This window comes from Ranitomeya variabilis, chromosome 5 (genome assembly GCF_051348905.1).
Source record: "Ranitomeya variabilis isolate aRanVar5 chromosome 5, aRanVar5.hap1, whole genome shotgun sequence".
NCBI classification, from domain to species: Eukaryota; Metazoa; Chordata; class Amphibia; order Anura; family Dendrobatidae; genus Ranitomeya; species Ranitomeya variabilis.
Window position 1 is genome coordinate 458896647 of NC_135236.1, and position 22782 is coordinate 458919428.

Consider the following 22782-nt stretch of genomic DNA (forward strand, 5'->3'; position numbering starts at 1 on the left):
TAGAGAGACCGAGACAGGCGCATGGTCAGACCAAGTAATATTACCTATCTCTGCAGAAGTACAGTGAGGGAGGGCCACATCGTCTACCAAAATATAGTCAATTCTGCTATAAGAACCTCGCCTGGATGACCAGAATGTGTAATCCCGCTCATTACAATGGAAATATCTCCAGACATCATGAAGGTTAAATGCGTTAATAAGTTGGGCCGCTTCACCTCTAGATACAGAAAAGGCAGAACAATCCAGGGCCTTAGAAACCGGGATGTTAAAATCGCCCGCAATCAATTTATAACCATGTTGGATGCTGCTCAACGTTTGGAAGAAGGAGTTTAAAAACTTGATTTGGCCAGAGTTTGGTGCATAAATGGAAGCAATAGTATAGGGAATATTATTAATTCGGCATAGCACTATGAGGAATCTGCCTAAAGGGTCCGCTACAGAATTAACCAACTGAAAAGAAATTGCTTTGTTAACAAAAATGGCGACTCCAGCTTTTTTGCATTTGGCATTGGCAAAAAATTGGTGAGGATATAGACCTGAATGCAGTCTAAAGTTATCACGTTCTAACAAATGAGTCTCTTGAATGCAGATAATATCATGATGCGCCTTAGAGAGTTGGCGCCAAACCAGGGACCTCTTCCTAGGCGAGTTGAGGCCGTTAACATTAATAGAAAACAGTGAGATACTCATTAATAATAATAAGAAAAGCGCAGATAAAAGCATTCCGGAAGTAATATTGCGATATCGTATGGCAACAAGGTGGACCGATATGAGATACCAGCAAGCAAAATGGTGTGGGAAAGGTGGGAAGGGGAGGAAAGAAGAGGGAGGGACAAAAACAGACAAACAACAAAAAAACCATAACTTGAGAGTCCATTCAGGTATTACCCGGATCCAAAGGTGAGACAGAAAAACAATTCACCTGTGGGGCAATATGCTGAGTGAGGTCCTGCAAGTGACCGAGCTCAGCAAAAAAAAAAAAAAAAAAAGGATTGCGTGGGAATAGAACAAAATAATAATCTAAAAAAGAAAAAGAAGTAAAAAGAAAGTAAGTTCCAGCCAGGAACCAGTATAGATGAGACTCAGGCAACCTTCCAGTCCGGAGAAATCCGTCGTCTTCCAGCTTTAGATCCACCGGGACCAGGAGAAGCAGTTGTTTGGGGCAGAGGGCCGGGAGGAGACAACCCCCATTGGGACAGAGTCTTGGCTGCTTGTGAAGGAGAAAGGCAGGTGGTAACCGAACCATCTTTGTGGATGCATAGCTTAGTGGGGAAGCCCCAGCGGTAGAGGATTCCCTTTTCCCTTAATATAGAGGTATATGGCGCAAAAGCTCTGCGTTGGGCCAGAGTGCCGGCCGATAAATCAGGGAAGACAGATATTCTAGCAAAGCGTTCAGGAAGTGTTGGTTTGCTTCTTAATGTTTGCAGAAACTCCTCTTTCATTATGAAAAAGTGAATACGTGCCAGTACATCTCTGGGAACAGATGAATCCAAACCTGAAGGTTTGGGAATTCGGTGGATACGATCGATAATAACTCCCTCTTTAGTTGCGTTAGGGAGAACAGCAAGTATGAAGTCCTGTAAAAAGGATCTCAAATCTTCAGAGCTCACTGTTTCTTCAATGCCCCTGAGCTTAACGTTATTTCTTCTAGATCTGTCCTCCAGGTCTAGGGTTTTGGATAGGGTTTTGTTAGCGAGAGAGCTTAAGTTCTCATGTGCATCCCACAAATCATTATGTGAGGCCACAAGTTCTGCCATCTTATGTTCTAGGTGGTCTGTACGGCTCCCCAGCTCCTCCACCTCTCCTTTAAGATCTGCCATCATTGCGCGCATATCTTCTTGAAGGGAGATGCGGAGGTCTCCCAACATTACCTTCATCATAGACGCTGTAATCGGGGCGTCGGTAAGATCTGTTGCAGCTGCGCTCAAGGTGGAGGATTGAGAGCCCCGGCGCGCTGAGCGGGAAGACCTGGGAGAAAGCGGCGCCATCTTGGATTTCTGGCGCGGCTGAGGAGAGGCCACAAAGAAATCTCCGATGCGCCTGGTGGGATCCCCGGAGCCGGCTTTCGCTTTCCCCATGTACTCACCGGTAAGTGAAGTACTGAAACGGAGAGGGCACAGGACTGGAAGGGCCACGAGTAATTCTTTGTGAGCCGGTTATCTCTTCCTGGCAGCGGAGCTCCTGCGTTATGCGACCTGCTCCATCAGCGGTCAGGCCACGCCCCACAGATGGGAAATCTTATGAACAGTGTAGGATACAAGTCATATAATGGGCAGAAAAAGTGTTATTCCATGCCAGCTTATTCTGAAAATTACCGAAAATGGCATGCTCTCTTAAAGGGTCTGGTCATAGGCATTGATGACCTACTTCCAGAATAGGTCACCCATAGCAGATCAGTAAGGGATTGACACCCGGCACCCTCATGTTCAGCTGCTATTTGCTCATGCCTGATGTAAACCGTGTGAACGAGCTGCTGAGTGCAGCCCATTCACCTGATACTGCAGCACAGTTCCTGTTCTTTTGCATCCATACTGACCTACAGTACCCCGCTGCAGCAGCTACCTCTTGAATGGTTCTGTGCTCATCAGCTCCTTGTGTTTACATCCTGCAGCTACTGAGGCCATCAGCTGATCAGTGGTGGTGCTGGGTGTTGGACCCCCTCCGGTGGGCTGATGATGGCCTATCCTGGGACACAGCGAGTTAGGGACCATCCTGATTGGGTATACCTTATTTTGTGTTTTGGAATTTGTTGGCACTTTATAAATGGAATGATATTTAGCCATCTTTAATGCTTGTCACCGTTAATATTCCTTTTCCTGTGCTTGATGCTTGTGGCATTGCTTGAGATGGTAGGAGGAAAGCTGACCTCTCGCATAGTGTTTTTGACATGGTTTCTGCCATTTTCTAACAATTTGTGTTCTTTTATAGTTATTGCACATTGTCCCCGCAAAGTACAACTGTCACCAGGTTAAAAATGGCCAGTGTTCTGTTCTTAGTTATTTTTAAATCCGCCATACTGTTTCAAATACATAGACCTTTTAAGTTCGTACTAATTTTTATAATCTTTACTAGGGGGTGTTACTCACAGGATTCTCTGGGGGACATGTCTTTAAGCTGCTCTGCATTATTACCTTCGGTGCCACGAATGATACAGACTATAAAAATCACTACTAAATTGCTCAGGGGAGCAGCATGAGTAAAATGATAGCAAAAACTGTCCACTTTTGTCCTAGTGACAGGTATTCTTTAAAGGCATTTTGTTTGGCAATATCTACCATCTTAAAGGGATATTCTCAAGCTGTCTCTTGAGCAGCACACAGGTTTCCAGTCTCTCTAATTTCCTGGTATCTGGCAGGACGGGCTCACCTTGAGTGACAGTTCTGGTGAGTAGCAGGGCTATAGTATTAGTAGCATAGGCATAAATCTCAGCGCAAGTTCTGCTAGAACACATTCAGCTATCAGTGGTTTGTTCTGGATTGTGCATTATCTTTGTATTTACACATAGAAATATCAGGTTATTTCAGCAAGCAGTCGTCATTAGCAGACCTGCTCTGGGAAAGCCTATGCTCTAAGCTGGTGAGTTTGGAAGATTATTACAGCAGCTTGTCAGGAGCCGAGAGGGAGGAAGAAGGAGCTGAGCAGCTTAATGTTGTACAGAAATCAATTAGCTGGAGAAAGGTGGCTAGTATATTAGGAGGAAACTTCATCCCATGGAATGTGACTACTGTGCACTCTCGGCCTCATTTTGGGCAGCTATTAGTGGCCGAGCTCCATGGAAACCAGCTGTGAACTATATAAGATAAAGGTTCTCATTGCAGGAGAATGACAGCTCAAAGAAAAGGCAAGCTATTACCCAAGAAAAAAAAATTGGATTGGTATAAAAATAAAATTCTAAATGTTATTCCATCAGATTAAAATGGGATATCCATGATCAACAAAATAAAATCATGTTCACTCTGAAGCACTTCTGGCCCTTAAGGACTTCGGCCCCCGAAACACATCTGAGTGAGCATGATTTTATTATGTTGATCACGGTTGTCACATTTTAATCTGAAGGGATAACATTTTTAATTTTCTTTATATGTTGATCCAATCCTTTTATCTTGTTTGAACTATCGGTGGTCAGCAGTTGTTGGAGCGATACAGACAAAGATAAACGCAACCATTCTACCTATTACAAGGTGAAAAAGGACAAAATAAAAATGGAGTAACCATAAACCACAAGGAAAGATAAAAGCATACAAATTTTATTTAAACATCGTCAGTAAAAAATCATGTACATATATTACAAAAAGTCAGACGGGTAACAAAAAGGAACAAACCAAAACAACAGAGGGGTAGACCGTAATTAATGACAGGGTAATTAAACACCCAGTGTGGATGAATATCATGCAATCTCCACTAGCTAAATATACCTGGATGATGGCTGCAAAAAAAGTGCTTGCGCATGAGCATAAAGTGCCAAGGACAGATCAAGTGTCTAATTTGAATCCTGTATATACCTGCACAATTAGCACTGAATAGTCTCTAGTAGGTAACAAGAGAATGCAGATTGCCACTTACCCATGTCAGGGTGAACTGGAATGCCGTACTTAACCCCAACGCACGTTTCGCCACGGCTTTCTCCTTTTGAGAAATGCCTGTCGAAGATAAGTCCTTGGCACTTTATGCTCATGTACAAGCACTTTTTCTGCTGTCATCATCCAGGTATATTTAGGCTACTTTCACATTTCCGTCGGTAGTCTCCCGTCACAAAGCCTCGGCGCGACGTACTGACGGAAGTGTGTACTTTCACATTTCCGTCTGCAGTCCCGGGCAGGAAAGAGACAGAGAGTGAGATTTCCTGCCGGGCATGCGCAGACAGAAAAACAGGATGCAACGCACAGAAAAACGTTCTCGTGAACCCTTTTTCCAGATGACGGGCCGCCAAAATCCTACGCAGCCAGTGCGCGACAGACGCAACGTGTGGCCATACGTCGCGATCCGTCTGCAATACAAGTGTATGAGGAAAAAACGTATCCTGCGGGCAAATTTGCAGGATGCGTTTTTTTCCCAAACGACGCATTGTGATAGATACAAAACAACGCAAGTGTGAAAGTAGCCTTAGTTAGTGGAGATTGCATGATATTCATTACCCTGTCTTTATTTACGGTCTGCCCCTCTGTTGTTTAGGTTTGTTCCTCGTTGCTACCTGTCTGACTTTTTGTAATATATGTACATGATTTTTTACTGATGATGTTAAAGTAAATTTTGTATGCTTTTATCTTCCCTTGTGGTTTATGGCTACTCCGGTTTTCTTTGTTCTTGTGCTTTTGAGAGTACTCCACACCTGCACTCTTTGTGTGATTATGGGAGAACCATACTGCATGTGAGTTAGTTCCTGGCCTTATTAGACTAATGATGTGGTTTTTGAATATTCATTCATACTATTAGAAGGTGAGGTTTTTTTCTAATATTCTATTTGGTTGTACAAATGATTACCTCTTTAAGTAAAGTTCAAAATGGATTTCTTGGCACTTTCCACATCTGTTAAATATATATATATTGTGAGTGTATCAATATTAAATAGGTCATAATGGGGTGTGAAGACGAAGCAATGGAATGAAACTGAAAAGGAGAAGATATAGATTAGATATTAGAAAATACTTTTTGAAAGTGAGGGTGATCAATGAGTGGAACAGGCTGCCAGGTGGTGAGTTCTCCATCAATGGAAGTCTTCAAACAGAGGCTGAATAGACGTGTCTGAGATGGTTTAGTGAATCCTGCTTTGAGCAGGGGGTTGGACATGATGACCCTTGAGGTCCTTTACAACTCTACCATTCTATCATAATCATGGATCTTTTTTCCTGATAACTTGATTAAGTGGTTTAAAGGAGGGTTCCCAGAATCGTCACTTATAATAGTTAGTTGTGCTCAAAAGTTTACATACCCCAGCAGAATTTTTGCTTTTTTTGGCCTTTTTTCAGAGAATATGAATGATAACACCAAAACTTTTTCTCCACTCATAGTTAGTGGTTGGGTGAAGCCATTTATTGTCAAACTACTGTGTTTTTTCTTATCAAATCATAATGACAACCCAAAACATCCAAATGACCCTGATCTAAAGTTCACGTACCCCATTTCTTAATACCATGGTATTGTCCCCTCTAACATCAATGACAGCTTGAAGTCTTTTGTGGTAGTTGTGGATGATTTCTCAGATTGTAAAGCTGACCACTCTTCTTTGCAAAAAGCCTCCAGTTCCTGTAAATTCCTGGGCTGTCTAGCATGAACTGCGCGCTTGAGATCTCCCCACAGTGGCTCAATGAAATTGAGGTCAAGAGACTGAGATGGCCACTCCAGAACCTTCACTTTGTTCTGCTGTAGCCAATGGCAGGTGGACATGGCCTTGTGTTTTGAATCATTGTCATGCTGGAACATCCAAGTACATCCCATGTGCAGCTTCCGGGCTGATGAGTGCAAATTTGCCTCCAGTATTTGCTAATAACGTGCTGCTTTCATCTTTCCTTCAACTTTGACCAAGTTTCCTGTGCCTTTGTAGCTCACATATCCCCAAAACCTCATTGATTCACCTCCGTGCTTTACAGTAGGAATGGTGTTCCTTTCATTATAGTTCTTGTTGACCTCTCTCCAAATGTAACGTTTATGGTTGTGGCCAAAAAGTTCAATTTTGGACTCGTCACTCCAAATTACCTTGTTTAAGAAGTTTTGAGGCTTGTCTCTGCTGTTTTGCATATTGTAGGTGAGATACTTTGTGGCATTCATGCAGTAGTAGCTTTCTTCTGGCGACTCAACCATGCAGCCCATTTTTCTTCAAGTGCCTCCTTATTGTGTATCTTCAAACGGCCACACCGCTACTTTTCAGAGAGTATTTCAGCTGATTTTATTTGTGGGTTTTTCTTTGCATCCCGAACAATTTTCCTGGAAGATGTGGATGACATGTTTGTTGGTCTACCTGACCGTGGTTTTGTTTTTACAGAGCCCCTGATTTTCCATTTGTTATTCACAGTTTGAACGCTGTTGACTGGCATTATCAATTCCTTGGATTTCTTTTTGTGTCCCTTTCCTGTTTTATACAGGTCAACTACATTTTCCTGTAGATCCCTTGACAATTCTTTTGCTTTCCCCATTACTCACAATCCAGAAACGTCAGTGGCTGGATGAAAGATGCAAGAGTCTGTCTGGATCCCAGAAACACACTCAGCTTTTATCCACACACTGATTACAAGCAAACAGGTCACATGTGAGGATGCTACCTTTAGTAGCCATTCAAACCCATTTTTGTCAACTTCTGTGCATGTTATCAGGCCAAGATTGCCAGGGTATGTGAACGCTTGGTCAGGGTAATTTGATGTTTTGGGTTGTTATTATGATTTAAAAAGAGAAAACACAGTAGTTTGACAATAAATGGCTTCACCCAACCACTAACCATAAGTGGAGAAAACGTTTTGGTATTTTCATTGATATTCTCTGAAAAAGGCCAAGAAAGCAAACAATTCTGCCAGGGTATGTAAACTTTTGAGCACAACTGTACATTTCTAAGTAACTGCTTCCACAAGGCCCCATCGTCACAAGTACAATGCTCAGGTCTTTCTGTCAGTACCATTGATTTTAAGTAGAATGCATTAAAACTGGGTCTCCAAACACACAGGTGTCACACGGGATGTAGACTTTCTGTGATGATATGTATCTCCCATACTCAGCACTTGCAGAGAGATGGATTCCTGCTTTTCTTTTTCTGTAACTCTCAGACAGAGACAGCAGCACTAAGCAGTTTAGCTGCAGACACTGCTCACTTGCTAGAAGCATCAGTGTGATCTGTTTTTCTGCTCCTGACTCCTCTTTTCTTTTCTTCATAAAATCTAATAGGACTGTAACCTGATACTTCAGTGAGCTTGCAATCCATCTTTTTGACTAAGGCTGATTTTATGCTGTTTAGAAGGCAAATGGAGTTACAGAAGAAATTTAAGTCGAGAAAGGCACATCTTTGTCTAAGATATATTACAAAGTTTCTTATAGTCGCTCGTATTAATGATTTATGCAGATTTTGCTAAAACGACCGTTACCGTTTTATTATATCTTAAGAAATAAAAGGAAAAATTTGTCAGTTTTTTTAGACATCCATGTGATCGGTGACTTGATTAGGCATTTCTGACCGTGTAGTCCTTAGAAATGGCCATATACGTCTTGAAAATAAGAAATGTTTTATCTTGCATTTGTTTTCCTGTGTTTTCTCATACCATACTTCCATATATTTCCAGCATCCTCCGCTGCAGATGCATGCGTCATGGTCTGGAATTTCAAGCCTCAATCACGGGCTTTCCGATTTATAGGGCACCGAGAGGTTGTGACCAGTGTTCAGTTTTCTCCTACTGGACATGTGCTGGCGTCTGCTGCTAAGGACAGGACAGTTAGACTCTGGACCCCTAACATGTAAGTCCTGGATAGAAATGGAGAATAAATGGTATTTTGGGATTTTTACTTTTCTGTGATTGTAGTAATATACTCATTGGGCTTGTTACTCTGCTGTACTGTATCAGGCCGTGCATAAGTACTTTTCCAGTCTAACTGTAATGACTCTTGCATCGTACCTATGGGAAGAAATTGGAGATTTCTGAGAATTATCCTAATGGTTTTATTTAGCTTTACTTAGTTTTATAGAAACACTATAAATACAGAGGCTCGGGCAACATAGAAAAGGCAGGCTCATCTGTAAGAGTTATGCTAACCGAAAAAAGAGAATGGACACGAGTATATCTAAGAACATATTAATAATTTTATTATGATCACATAAAAACAAGAAAGAGTAAATCCAAGTAAAAGCCTAATAATCAAAAGGGCAGCGACACCATAGTGCCATGTCTGAGCAGAGTCATAATTGTATGGGCTACGTAAGTGCAAGTGCTTCTCACAAAAGTAGAATATCATCAAAAGTTCATTTATTTCAGTTCTTCAATACAAAAAGTGACACTCGTATATTATATAGAGTCATTACAAACAGAGTGATCTATTTCAAGTGTTTATTTCTGTTAATGTTGATGATTATCGCTTACAGCCAATGAAAAGCCAAAAGTTATTATCTCCTTGAAATACTTTATACCACCAGCTTGAAAAATAATTTTAAAATCTGAAATATTGGCCTATTGAATTGTATGTTCAGTAAATGCACTCAATACTTGCATCTTTTTCTACCACACTTTTTCCTTCCACTCAACTCTCCATTAATATGCTTGGATACAGTACTCTGTGAACAGCCAGCTTCTTTAGCAATAACCTTTTGTGGCTTACCCTCCTTGTGGAAGGTGGCAATGACTGCCTTCTGGACATCTGTCAAGTCAGCAGTCTTCCCCATAATTGTGTAGCCATCTGAAACAGACTAAGGGACCTTTTTAAACGCTTAGGAAGCCTTTGCAGGTGTTTTTGTTAATTATTCTAATTTACTGAGATAATGACGTTTGGGTTTTCATTGGCTGTAAGCCATAATCATCAACATTAACAGAATTAAACACTTGAAATAGATCACTCTGTTTGTAATGACTCTATATAACGAGTTTCACTTTTTGCTTTTTATATTGAAGAACTTTCCTGAGGAAGCCCACGCGAAAAGCGGGTTGAGGCTGATAGCACTTGGCCCTATGTGGAGACTATGGGTAAGACCTTTGTAGTACAGCACCTTCCTTGCTGATCTCGCTCCCTTTTGATAGTGGTATACACCTCTCGATTGTTGATTTTTCACTTGTGCTTCTCAATAACGTTTGCCGACTTAGCATTATTATTATATACAGTACAGACCAAAAGTTTGGACACACCACCTCATTTAAAGATTTTTCTGTATTTTCATGACTATGAAAATTGTAAATTCACACTGAAGGCATCAAAACTATGAATTAACACATGTGGAATTATATACTTAACAAAAAAGTGTGAAACAGCTGAAATTATGTCTTATATTCTAGGTTCTTTAAAGTAGCCAAATTTTGCTTTGATGACTGCTTTGCACACTCTTGGCATTCTCTTGATGAGCTTCAAGAGGTAGTCACCAGTAATGGTCTTCCAACAATCTTGAAGGAGTTCCCAGAGATGCTTAGCACTTGTTGGCCCTTTTGCCTTCACTCTGCGGTCCAGCTCACACCAAACCATCTCGATTGGGTTCAGGTCTGGTGACTGTGGAGGCCAGGTCATCTGGCGTAGCACTCCATCACTCACCTTCTTGGTCAGATAGCCCTTACACATTCTGGAGGTGTGTTTGGGGTCATTGTCCTGTTGAAAAAGAAATGATGGTCCAACTAAACGCAAACCGGATGGAATAGCATGCCGCTGCAAGATGCTATGGTAGCCATGCTGGTTCAGTATGCCTTCAATATTGAATAAATCCCCAACAGTGTAACCAGCAAAGCACCATCACACCTCCTCCTCCATGCTTCACGGTGGGTACCAGGCATGTAGAGTCCATCTGTTCAACTTTTCTGCGTCGCACAAAGACACGGTGGTTGGAACCAAAGATCTCAAATTTGGACTCATCAGACCACAGCACAGATTTCCACTGGTCTAATGTCCATTCCTTGTGTTCTTTAGCCCATATAAGTATCTTCTGTTTGTTGCCTGTCTTTTGCAGTGGTTTCCTAGCAGCTATTTTACCATAAAGGCCTGCTGCACAAAGTCTCCTCTTAACAGTTGTTGTAGAGATGTGTCTGCTGCTATAACTCTGTGTGGCATTGACCTGGTTTCTAATCTGATCTGCTGTTAACCTGCGATTTCTGAGGCTGGTGACTCGGATAAACTTATCCTCAGAAGCAGAGGTGACTCTTGGTCTTCCTTTCCTGGGGCGGTCCTCATGTGAGCCAGTTTCTTTGTAGCGCTTGATGGTTTTTGCAACTGCACTTGGGGACACTTTCAAAGTTTTCCCAACTGACTGACCTTCATTTCTTAAAGTAATGATGGCCACTCGTTTTTCTTTACTTAGCTGCTTTTTCTTACCATAATTCTAACAGTCTATTCAGTAGGACTATCAGCTGTGTATCCACCAGACTTCTGCTCAACACAACTGATGGTCCCAGCCCCATTTATAAGGCAAGAAATCCCACTTATTAAACCTGACAGGGCACACCTGTGAAGTGAAAACCATTCCCGGTGACTACCTCTTGAAGCTCATCAAGAGAATGTCAAGAGTGTGCAAAGCAGTCATCAAAGCAATGGTGGTTACTTTGAAGAACCTAGAATATAAGACATAATTTCAGATAATTTCAGTTGTTTCACACTTTTTTGTTAAGTATATAATTCCACGTGTTAATTCATAGTCTTGATGCCTTCAGTGTGAATTTACAATTTTCATAGTCATGAAAATACAGAAAAATCTTCAGATGAGAAGGTGTGTCCAAACTTTTGGTCTGTGCTGTATATATGTATATACCTGTATATGCATATGTATATACATGTATATACCTTATTGGTCTTCCCATCCACTTAAATATTATGGGTGGGTCCTTTTGCTTTACTGTTATGTTCCAGACTGTCTACTTGGTCATTATGTTCACTATTATGTTATTTTTTTAGTGTGTAAATATTTTTCTGAATAAAGTGTTACTTTTTATCTGGGACGTTTTTGCTCCATGTTCTTGTGTGTTTCTGGGAATAAAAACATGTAGGTAAACAGGATGAGAGGCAAGTATTCAAGAGTAGAGAAGTAGCAAAAAGCCTCAAGGGAGGAACCCAGTGACCAGAGTGAAAATGAAATAAAAAATAATAATAGTAATAATAATAATAATAATAATATTATTAAAACTATTTAAAAAGTGCACATACCTTATTAAACAAGACATCAGAAGAGACTAGGGAAGCCAAAACCAGTGAAAAAGATACCCACAGGTGGAATTAAATTGGGGAGGGGACATATGCAGGCGAACAGTACCTGGGTGATCTACAAGTTGTGACGCGGACGCAACTGAAGGTACAAAGGGGTGGACCCACTGGACCGTGACAACGATCCTCCCACCACGGGCGAGCTGACCAGATGGACCACCCCTATACAGGGAGCGTTAGGGGCAGACCCGTGAGAGACTATCGCCACGGCAGCTGGAAGACAGGGAGAGCGGACAAGAAGCAGTATGTGTATTGGCAGACAGGACTCCGAGGGAAACGGACAGAACAGAGGGGTTGGACTAGCGGAAAACACAGTCCGGACGGAAGATGTGGACAGGCAGACTGGAGGCAGGAACAAGGACTGAGCGGTGGTAACGGACTAGGAGGCAGGACCCTGAAGGAACAGACAGGACGGAGTACGTGAACAGGACCTAGAAGGAGAATGGGTAGAAGCACAAGGTCAGATCAAGGAACACAAACAATGGTGCGGCCAGAATCACTTGTGGAGCACAAATGAGCACAAGAAAAAGTAAGGAGGAAGGGGCAGGGTAATAAGGCCAGCGCAAAGTAGTGCTTCCGGGTTGGAGTCCTCCAAAGGAATAGAGAGGACAGGAAGGGAAAGCCGGTACGCTCTCAGAAATGTGCGCACGCAGCCGACGAGAGGCAGAGACCGGGAGCGAGCGCAGAGTAGAAGACGCCAGGCGGGGATCCGCAGCAGAGGAGGCGCGCCGGGAAGCCGAAGATACGGGAGTATGACAGGGCGCGGGGAGCGGCGGCAGCAGCAAGGATGTGACACAAGTGAAGAAAAAACAAAATGGTGGTAAAGTGAAAGTGCAGAAATGTCAATATATAAAATATACACTGTAGGTTAAATAAAAAATGTATAAATGTGTATAAAGATATATAATTCTAATAAGTCTAATCCAAAAAGAGGGACGCACATATATGCCAAGTGTCAAGTGGACACAAGGATCTGCCAACACCCCTACCTACTTATATTTAAAGGGAACCTGTCACCCCGTTTTTTCAGTATGAGATAAAAATACCATTAAATAGGGCCTGAGCTGTGCTGGACAATAGTGTATTTTTGTGTACCCTAATTCCCCAACTATGCTGCCGAAATACCTTACCAAAGTCGCCGTTTTCGCCTGTCAATCAAGGTGGTCTGGTGAAACGGGCGTGGTGAAATCGCTTCTTCTCCCCCAGATCTTGCTTATCTTTCCGTTGGTGGTGTAGTGGTTTGCGCATGCCCAACAGCGGAATGCACTGCGCAGCTGAAGAAAAAGAGCGCGATCTGCGCTATTCACCGCTTTATCGCTGGTGGCGGCCATCTTCCTGAGGCCGCGCGTGCGCAGATGGAGCGCTCTGCTGCCTGGGGCTTCAGGACAATGGCCGCGGGATGCCGCGCGTGCGCAGATGGAGATCGCGGCGGCCATTTTCCTGAAGCCCCAGGCAGCAGAGCGCTCCATCTGTGCGGCCTCAGGAAGATGGTCGCCGCCAGCGATAAAGCGGTGAATAGCGCAGATCGCGCTCTTTTTCTTCAGCTGCGCAGTGCATTCCGCTGTTGGGCATGCGCAAACCACTACGCCACCAACGGAAAGATAAGCAAGATCTGGGGGAGAAGAAGCGATTTCACCACGCCCGTTTGACCAGACCACCTTGATTTACAGGCGAAAACGGCGACTTTGGTAAGGTATTTCGGCAGCCTAGGTGGGGAATCAGGGTACACAAAATACACTATTGTCCAGCACAGCTCAGGCCCTATTTAATGGTATTTTTATCTCATACTGAAAAAACGGGGTGACAGGTTCCCTTTAAACAAAATATATATATATATGTATGCATGCACGTGTAGCAATATACCTGCAAGAACCGACACCCCCCCGTGATGTATAAGAAAAAATGGAAAGAGTTATGTATAAGTGTACACCTATAAATATACGCACATTGGCACACACTGACCAATCCAAGGAATGGAATTACCGTATATACTCGAGTATAAGCTGACCCGAGTGTAAGCTGAGGCACCTAATTTTGCCACAAAAAAATGGGAAACTTATAGACTCGAGTATAAGCCTAGGGTGGAAAATGCAGCAGCTACTGGTAAATTTCAAAAATAAAAATAGATACCAATTAAAGTGAAATTGATTGAGACATCAGTAGGTTAAGTGTTTTTGAATATCCATATTGAATCAGGAGCCCCATATAATGCTCCATAAAGTTCATGATGGGCCCCATAAGATGCTCCATACAAAATACGCCCCATATAATGCTCCATAAAGTTCATTATGGGCTCCATAGATTATGCCCCATATAATGCTGCGCAAAAGTTGATTGCCCCATAAGATGCTCCATATATTATGCCCCATATGCTGCTGCGATAAAAAGAAGAATGACTTTCTCACCTCTCGTCGCTCAGGCCCCTGGCACTTGCGATTTTCACCTGTCCCCGTTCCATCGCCGCTGTGTCTTCCGGCTCTCTGCAGTAACTGTTCAGGCAGAGGGTGGCGCACTAACCACGTCATCGCGCCCTCTGACCTGAACGTCACAGCCAGAGCATGCGGAAGATGGAGCCCGGCGGTGGAACGGGGACAGGTGAATATCGCAATGCTCGCCCCCTCCTGACGCGGTCCCTGCTTCTCCGATGGTCTCTGGTGCCGGCAGCTTGTTCCTGTGCTCGTTGCTCGGGTGATCTCCGAGTATTTGTTAGTGTTCGGAGATTAAGTTTTCAACGCCTCAGCTGAATGATTTACAGCTACTACCCAGCCTGAATACATGTGGGGGTTGCATGGTTGCTAGGGAATCCTCACATGTAATCAAGCTGTCTAGTAGCTGTAAATCATTCAGCTGAGGCAAGGAAAACTAAATCTCTGAACACTAACAAATACTCGAAGATCACCCGAGCATGCTCGGGAAAGCCTGAGCAACGAGTATATTCGCTCCTCACTAACAATGGCTTGTGTATAAGCCTAGAGGGGCACTTTTAACTTAAAAAAAAAAATGGGCTGAAAATCTCGGCTTATACTCGATTATATACGGTAGACCTTTGGTGAAATGTGCATTAATGAAAAATAAATAGTGAGAAAACGGAATTAGATATCACATATGTATTATGTGGTCACCGATGGAATGCGCACAAAAACAGTTGACAGTATTCAGTCAATCCTATTCGTCTCTAACCTGGAGTGCTTGATCCACTCCCATCTAATCCGCTATCTTTCAGATCACCCTTCTTAACCCTTTACAATCTGTTTTCCACTCCTTAGGGTACTGTCACACTCTGCAACTTTCCAACGATCACGACCAGCGATACGACCTGGCCGTGATCGTTGGAAAGTCGTTGTGTGGTCGCTGGAGAGCTGTCACACAGACCGCTCTCCAGCGACCAACAATGCCGAAGGCCCCGGGTAACCAGGGTAAACATGGGGTTACTAAGCGCAGGGCCGTGCTTAGTAACCCGATGTTTACCCTGGTTACCGTCGTAAAAGTAAAAAAAAAAAAACCGTACATACTCACATTCCGGTGTCCGTCAGGTCCCTAGCCGTCTGCTTCCCGCTCTGACTGAGTGCCGCCGTAAAGTGAAAGCAGATCACAGCGGTGACGTCACCGCTGTGCTCTGCTCTTACATTCCGGCCGGCAGTCAGTCAGAGCGGGAAGCAGACGGCAAGGGACCTGACGGACACCGGAATGTGAGTATGTACGGTTTTTTTTTTTTTACTTTTACGACAGTAACCAGGGTAAACATCGGGTTACTAAGCACGGCCCTGCGCTTAGTAACCCGATGTTTACCCTGGTTACAAGCGAACGCATCGTTGGATCGGTGTCACACACACCGATCCAACGATGACAGCGGGAGATCCAGCGACGAAAGAAAGTTCCAAACGATCTGCTACGACGTACGATTCTCAGCAGGGTCCCTGATCGTTGCTGCGTGTCAGACACAGCGATATCGTATGGATATCGCTGGAACGTCACGGATCGTACCGTCGTAGCGACAAAAGTGCCACTGTGTGACAGTACCCTTACACTCTGAAACTGCCCTCACTAAAGTCTCTTATGATCTAACAGATAAATCTGATGGTCACTACTCCCTGCTGATTCTCATGGGTCTCTCTGCAGCATTTGACACTCTGGATCGCCAGCTCCTCCTCACTATGCTCCACTCTATCTTCCTCAAGGATACTGTTCTCTGCTGGTTCTCCTCCTGCCCCCTTCTATTCTCTATATACTGCCCCTATTGGACAAACCATTAGGAGATTCAGTTTTCAGTACCATCTCTATGCTGATGACACCCAATTATTTACATTGTTCGGATCATATTCCTTTCCAACCGCTAAACCAATTCCTCTACCCTGTGCCAGCCGTTGCACTAGTTGCCCATCCACTGCAGAGTCCAATACAAAACTTCTCACTCTCGTCTCCGTTTTGCCCATACAACATTATCTTCAAAATCAGAACACGGCCTCCATGCACTTGATAGCCCTCTGTGTCTGCACTTGTCCACATATTGGCTGGTGACCGGTTTATGCAGTGTTATGTGAACACCCTATTATGTTGCTGGCTGCACTATTGAATACAAGCACTTTTTACCATTTACCCTTCATGTCTCCCCTATTTCCTCATAGATCGTAGCTTGTGAGCAGGGCGCTCAGGTCTCTTGGTGTTGTGTTACTATGTAATGTCTTTATTGTCTGTACAAGTCCCCTCTGTAATGTAAAGTGCTGTGGGGTATGTTGGCGCTACAGAAATAAAACGTATTATTATTATGGGGGATGAGGGAAGCAAGACCATGCTATTCTAGAGGCTTTATTAAAAAGGACAAGTATTTTTAAAGCAATGTCAGCACGTCTGCATGTATTTGTATTTTTATTTTTAATTGTATTATTTCAGCAAAGGGGAGTCAACCATCTTTAAAGCGCACACAGCTTCAGTGCGAAGCGTTGACTTTTCAGGTGATGGCCACTGCATTATCACTGCATCTGACGACAAGTCCATAAAGGCGTGGAGCGTCCATCATCAGCGGTTTCTTTTCTCACTTACCCAGCATACAAATTGGGTTCGTTGTGCAAGGTATGTAGTTATCCAGTGCCTGAAATTCGGCTTGTTCAAATTCTGTCAGCAAAGGCACCTACATTTTTGTCTTTTCTTGGCCCAAATGCAAAGTCTTCAGCCTTACACACAGAATATCAAGGAATTAAAAATGATGACTTATCCCTGGAATAGGTTATAAATACCGAATCGGTGGGATTCGAACACTGGGCACCCCCACGAAAACCTTTTTGCACTGAGAAGTACAAAGTGTACGCCATGTTGAGACCTGCAGCTTAAACTCCGTTCACTTCTATAGGACCTGAGCTTAAGCACCTGATAATGGTTACTACAAAGCTTAAATGGAACCACACTGTCCTGGCTTTGTCCACTGTGTATATTTCGCCCCAACGATATGATAATGACAACTAAACCTGGATTTACACTGGCCGATTGTTGTGAATGAATGTGTCTAGGAGCGCTCGTTTCATGATAATCAGGCTGCCAATCACCCAACAAATAAGCAAAATGCTTGTTAGGTGAAATTATTTTTAAGCTTACACCATAGTAGGCAGCATATTGTTCTATGTAAACAGAACATGTGCTCCCGAGAACAGTGATGGTACATACGCGCAGAGCAAGAGGTCACTGATCATTCTTTGCACATAGGAAGTGTGGTTGACCTGTCTATAAAGGCTATTAAACAACCGCCAATCATCAAACAAGTGGTGGTATAAAATTGTTTTAAAGGGAACCTGTCATTTAAAAGAAAAACCCTATTAACCTGCAGATATAGGGTCAATCTGCACAAAATGGCATTCAAAAACAGGGTTGCTGCCGCAGTGAAAGCACAGCTACCAGGAGGAAATGAACTTTATTTGTCCCTGCAGCCTCTGGCTTTCAGTCATAGAGGCGTAGCCTCAGTCATCACTCAGTAGATACTGAGCTGCAACTGTAACCACTCTGTAATGGCTGATAGCCGGCTCTGCTTTGATGTACTGCTCAGCCGGCTTTCAGCATCGTGCTGGCTGCCCCTCTATGACTGAAAGCCCGAGGCAGAATAAAGATCATTTCCTTCCGGTAGCCACGCTTTCAGTGCATCAGCCGCATAACTTAAAACACTTAACTTGCGAATTAATCCAAATTCTGCAAGTTAATGTTCCTGGACAACCCTTTAAAAGTGGTGTGTATGCAATGTGCTATCCATATGTGATAAGCGCTGGTGCCTTCACCGATTACAAGGAAAATGTGTCTCCAGCACTTGAGATTTTTCTCAAGAGGGATTATTCTGATCACAGATTGTTCTCTTGATGTTGCTTGTTGCCCCTTACACCAGTAGTGTAGTGGAGAGAGGGTGATGTTCAGGAGAAGAGCGCACTGGTTGGGGAATGCTGTCGCTGGCAATCAGAAGAGAGCCTGAGGTATGCAAAACCAAAGGGGTGGACCGGTGCGCTGAGGTCCGTGGCCACACCAAGGGTGCGCCAACATCCTAATTTGTATGTTGTTTTTCTGAAAATTGGAACAAGATAAATACGTTTCTGCCATTTTACTCCAGTCTAATGAAATGTCCGTCATTGTTCCCAGGATAGGTGACATAAAGCCATTTCATGTTGGAGAGCAGATGTTTATAAATGACTTTATATCTTTGCTCAAAATGTGCGAACGACGTTATGACAAATCGAATTGTGCTGATTGATGGATGGGAAGCAGTATCTTATCTACAGGGTCCGCAAACACATATTTAACACAGTCTTGTCTGATATCTAGCAGTCCTAAGAAAGTGAATGCGGTGGCGGCTGAGCATGCACAGTACCGAGGCACTGACACAGGGGTCTTTTATAGGATCAGTGGAGTCCCTGCTGTCGGAGCCCATTGATCGTGACAAATGTCATAATCCCACCATGGTTGCCGGCTGTGGGCATGTCACGTGACGCTCTGCTAACTGGTCTAATCTTCTCATTTTTACACAGCCCTCTGATCTCTAATGGATTCTTGCCTTGTGTGTTTAGTCACTGGCCGGTGGCGTCCTCTGCTGCGACCTCCTCCCCTACGGTATTAGCGCTGCTTTCCTGCTGTTCAGTGTCAATGCTTTCACACCGAGTTCCTTATTTGTTGGGTATTTAGACAATTTAAGTAATTTCTCTCATCCGCGTCCTCTCTAGGGTTCTCTAATCTTTCTTCATTACAGATTCTCCCCAGATGGAAGACTAATCGCTTCATGCAGTGATGATAAGACGGTACGAATCTGGGACACCACAAACAGAGTTTGCATTAACACCTTCATGGACTACAAGGGGTAATTATTATTTATAAGCCAGAAGCCTTCACAAGCCATTATCCCAGCAATTTATGGCATTGATTTGGATCCCACTAAGCGCCAACTTATATGGCTTTTTGTATGTTACCAAACCCAGGAACTTTAAAGATCTCTGTTCTCAATAATTAAATGAGCTCTCCTCCTCAGGGAAGAATTGGAAGAAAGCGGTCTCTTTAGTGCCACCTATGGGTAGCTACGCTTTAAGAGGACTTTTAATTTAAATGGAGTTCCTCCTCCAATTGCTGCTGCATCATTAATTCTGGAACAGACTTTCCAGTTGCACTCCTTTCTAAAGTTATACCCCCTGGAAATAAAGTTACAGCGTTCCAATTCATGCAGCTGGGTGTATACCACAGGACTTCTATGTGGATGCGGCAGTGTTTTGATTGGCAAGCCTCAGAGGAGAAAATGTAAATGCCCACAGAGTAGTTGAGTGGTATACGCCCAGTTGATTGAAGGGAAAATTTTTCATCTTTATTTCTGGGGGTATAACTTTGCAATGGAGGAGCACAGGCAAAGATGAAAAACTGTTCAGGGATCAGTGGAGCTTTAGCATTTAGAGGAAGCACTCAACTTGAATTTTAAAAATCCATTGAAAGGCCCTTTTTAACCCTTTCTCAAATATGATGTAGCCGTATGTCATATTTGAGGTCCCCTTATTTAAAGCAGGCTCAGAAATTGCGCCAGATTTATTGCCGACAGATGACGCCTGTTTTATTCACAGCTGCTAAATGTCAGTGACAGTGGCATTTACAGCACAGTGTCCAGAGGTTCCACCTACCCTGTGGCTCACCGCAACGCAATCTTTACGTGTCATAGGGTTGTCTTGATGGCTGCAGGTCTGCCGAAGACGACGTGCCTGTTATGATGGCGCTCTGTGAATCTCAGCCTATGGCTGGCATTCATAAGAAACCATGATTTTTACCATAAACCGCGATACTGTCCCCGCAAGTGACGTCACTGGTGTCTGAACACTGGGTATTGTTACAACGCATTGCAATGCATTATCACAGTGTGCATTGACTAGCTCAGTCTCTGAAATAAGCATTCTGATAATGCTTCGTCTCAGGGAGGGGGCAGAGGCTGTGACAGTGATCGCATCCTCTGCCCTCTGATGGCGCTTCATTTGGCAATCCCAGGACGCTCTGGGATACTCAATCGAAGCGTCATCACACAGGAAGTGGGGCGAAAATATACAATAGGGACAAAAACGTGCACCACTTTTGCATTTTTCAATTAAACACTGCAAAAAAAATAAAGGGAACACGTAAATGACACAATGTAGCTCCAAGTAAATCACATTTCTGTGAATTCAACCTGTCCAGTTATGAACCAACACTGATTGTGAATCAGTTTCTCCTGCTGTTGTGCAAATGGAACAGACAACAGGTAGAAATGATAGGCAATTAGCAAGACAGCCCCTATAAAGCTGTGGTTCTGCAAGGGGTGACCATAGACCATTTCTCTGTTCTCATCCTTTTTGTTTGTTGTTTTGGTCACTTTTGCATTTTCTCATTGCTCTCACCGCTGGAGGTACAGTACAGTAGCATGAGGCAGTGTCTACAACCCACAGAAGTTGCTCATGTAGTGCAGCTCATCCAGGATGGCACATCAATGCGAGCTGTGACAGCACAGTGTGCAGTGCATGGTGCAGAAACCAGGAGACATGGAGGGAGCTGTATGAGGGCAACAACCCAGCAGCAGGACCGCTATCTCCTCCTTTGTGCAAGGAGGAACAGAAGGAGCGGCGCCAGAGCCCTGCAAAATGACCTACAGCAGGCCTCTACATCCATGTGTCTGTTCAAACTGTCAGAAACCGACTCCATGAGGGTGTTATGAGGGCCCGACATCCACAAATGAGTGTTGTGCTTACAGGGTGATTAGCATTTGCCAGAAAACGCCAAAATTGGAAGAATCAACATTGATCTCTGTGCTCTTCATGAATAAGAGCAGGTTCACTCTGAGCACATGAGTCTGAAGACGCCGTGGAGAACATTCTGCTGCCTGCAACATCCTCCAGCATGACCAGTTTGGCTTTGGGTCAGTAATGGTGTGGGGTGGCATTTCTTTGGAGGGCCGCACAGCTCTTCATGTGGTAATCAGAGGTTCCCTGACTGCCATTAGGTACTGGGATGAGATCCTCAGACGCATTGTGAGACCATATGCAGATGCAGTGGGCCCTGGGTTCTGTCTGATGCATCACAATACCTAGGCCTCGTGGCTGAAGACCCCAGACTTCAATCCAATCAAGCACATCTGGGACATCATGTCTTGTTCCATCCACCAACGCCATGTTGCTCCACAGGTTGTCCAGGAGTTGACTGATGCTTTAATCCAGGTCTGGGAGGAGATCCCTCACTAGAACATCCACCGCCTCATCAGTAGCATTCCCAGGCATTGTAGGGAGATCATACAGGCACGTGGGGGCCACACACACTACTGACCATCATTTCCTTGTCTAGAGGCATTTCCACTGAAGTTGGATCAGCCTGTAACTTGATTTTCCACTTTGATTTTGAGTATCATTCCAAATCCAGACTTCCATGGGGTATTCATTTTGATTTACATTGATTATTTTTGTGTTTTATTGTTCTCAATGCATTCCATCATGTAATGAATAAAGATTTGCAACTGGAATATTTCATTCAGTGATACCAAGGATGTGGTACTTTAGTGTTTGCTTTAGTTTTTCAAGCAGTGCACTTTTCCTCTAATTGTTCTACTCCTGATTTTGGCTTACAAATACTTATCGTAAAAAAACTCACCAAATACTCAACGTGTGAATCGAAATGCCAGAGTTACTTTTTTTTTGTCTTGGCAATACCACAAAAATGCAATAAGAAGTGCTGCAATTGCTGCAAAAATGCCTCTTCTAATGGCCTTAAGGTACCTTCACACGAAGCGACGCTGCAGCGATAGCGACAACGATGCCGATCGCTGCAGCGTCGCTGTTTGATCGCTGGAGAGCTGTCACACAGACAGCTCTCCAGCGACCAACAATGCCAAGGCCCCCGGGTAACCAGGGTAAACATCGGGTTGCTAAGCGCAGGGCCGCGCTTAGTAACCCGATGTTTACCCTGGTTACCAGCGTAAAAGTAAAAAAAACAAACAGTACATGCTCACCTGCGCGTCCCCCAGCGTCCGCTTCCTGACACTGACTGAGCTCCGGCCCTAACAGCAGAGCGGTGACGTCACCGCTGTGCTTTCACTTTCACTTTAGGGCCGGCGCTCAGTAAGTGTCAGGAAGCAGAGGCTGGGGGACGCGCAGGTGAGCATGTACTGTTTGTTTTTTTTACTTTTACGCTGGTAACCAGGGTAAACATCGGGTTACTAAGCGCGGCCCTGCGCTTGGTAACCCGATGTTTACCCTGGTTACCAGTGTAAAACATCGCTGGTATCGTTGCTTTTGCTTTCAAACACAACGATACACAGCGATCGGACGACCAAATAAAGTTCTGGACTTTATTCAGCGACCAGCGACATCACAGCAGGATCCTGATCGCTGCTGCGTGTCAAACGAAACGATATCGCTAGCGAGGACGCTGCAACGTCACGGATCGCTAGCGATGTCGTTTCGT

General features: G+C 43.9%; 1 protein-coding gene across 7 annotated transcripts in view; it reads left to right on the plus strand.

Moving 5' to 3' along the window:
* The window catches only part of POC1B (POC1 centriolar protein B), a 166446-nt gene that overhangs the window by 11468 nt on the left and 132196 nt on the right, over window positions 1-22782 (plus strand). For 5 of the 7 annotated variants that reach the window (XM_077265446.1, XM_077265445.1, XM_077265440.1 and 2 more), the window contains exons 3-5: window positions 8262-8433; window positions 16750-16929; window positions 19076-19183. In XM_077265446.1, the coding sequence (XP_077121561.1) occupies window positions 8262-8433; window positions 16750-16929; window positions 19076-19183 (460 nt within the window). Of the gene's footprint in view, window positions 1-1769; window positions 2089-8261; window positions 8434-16749; window positions 16930-19075; window positions 19184-22782 lie in introns of all 7 variants that reach the window. The other 2 variants (XM_077265444.1, XM_077265443.1) reach the window with 1 other exon arrangement.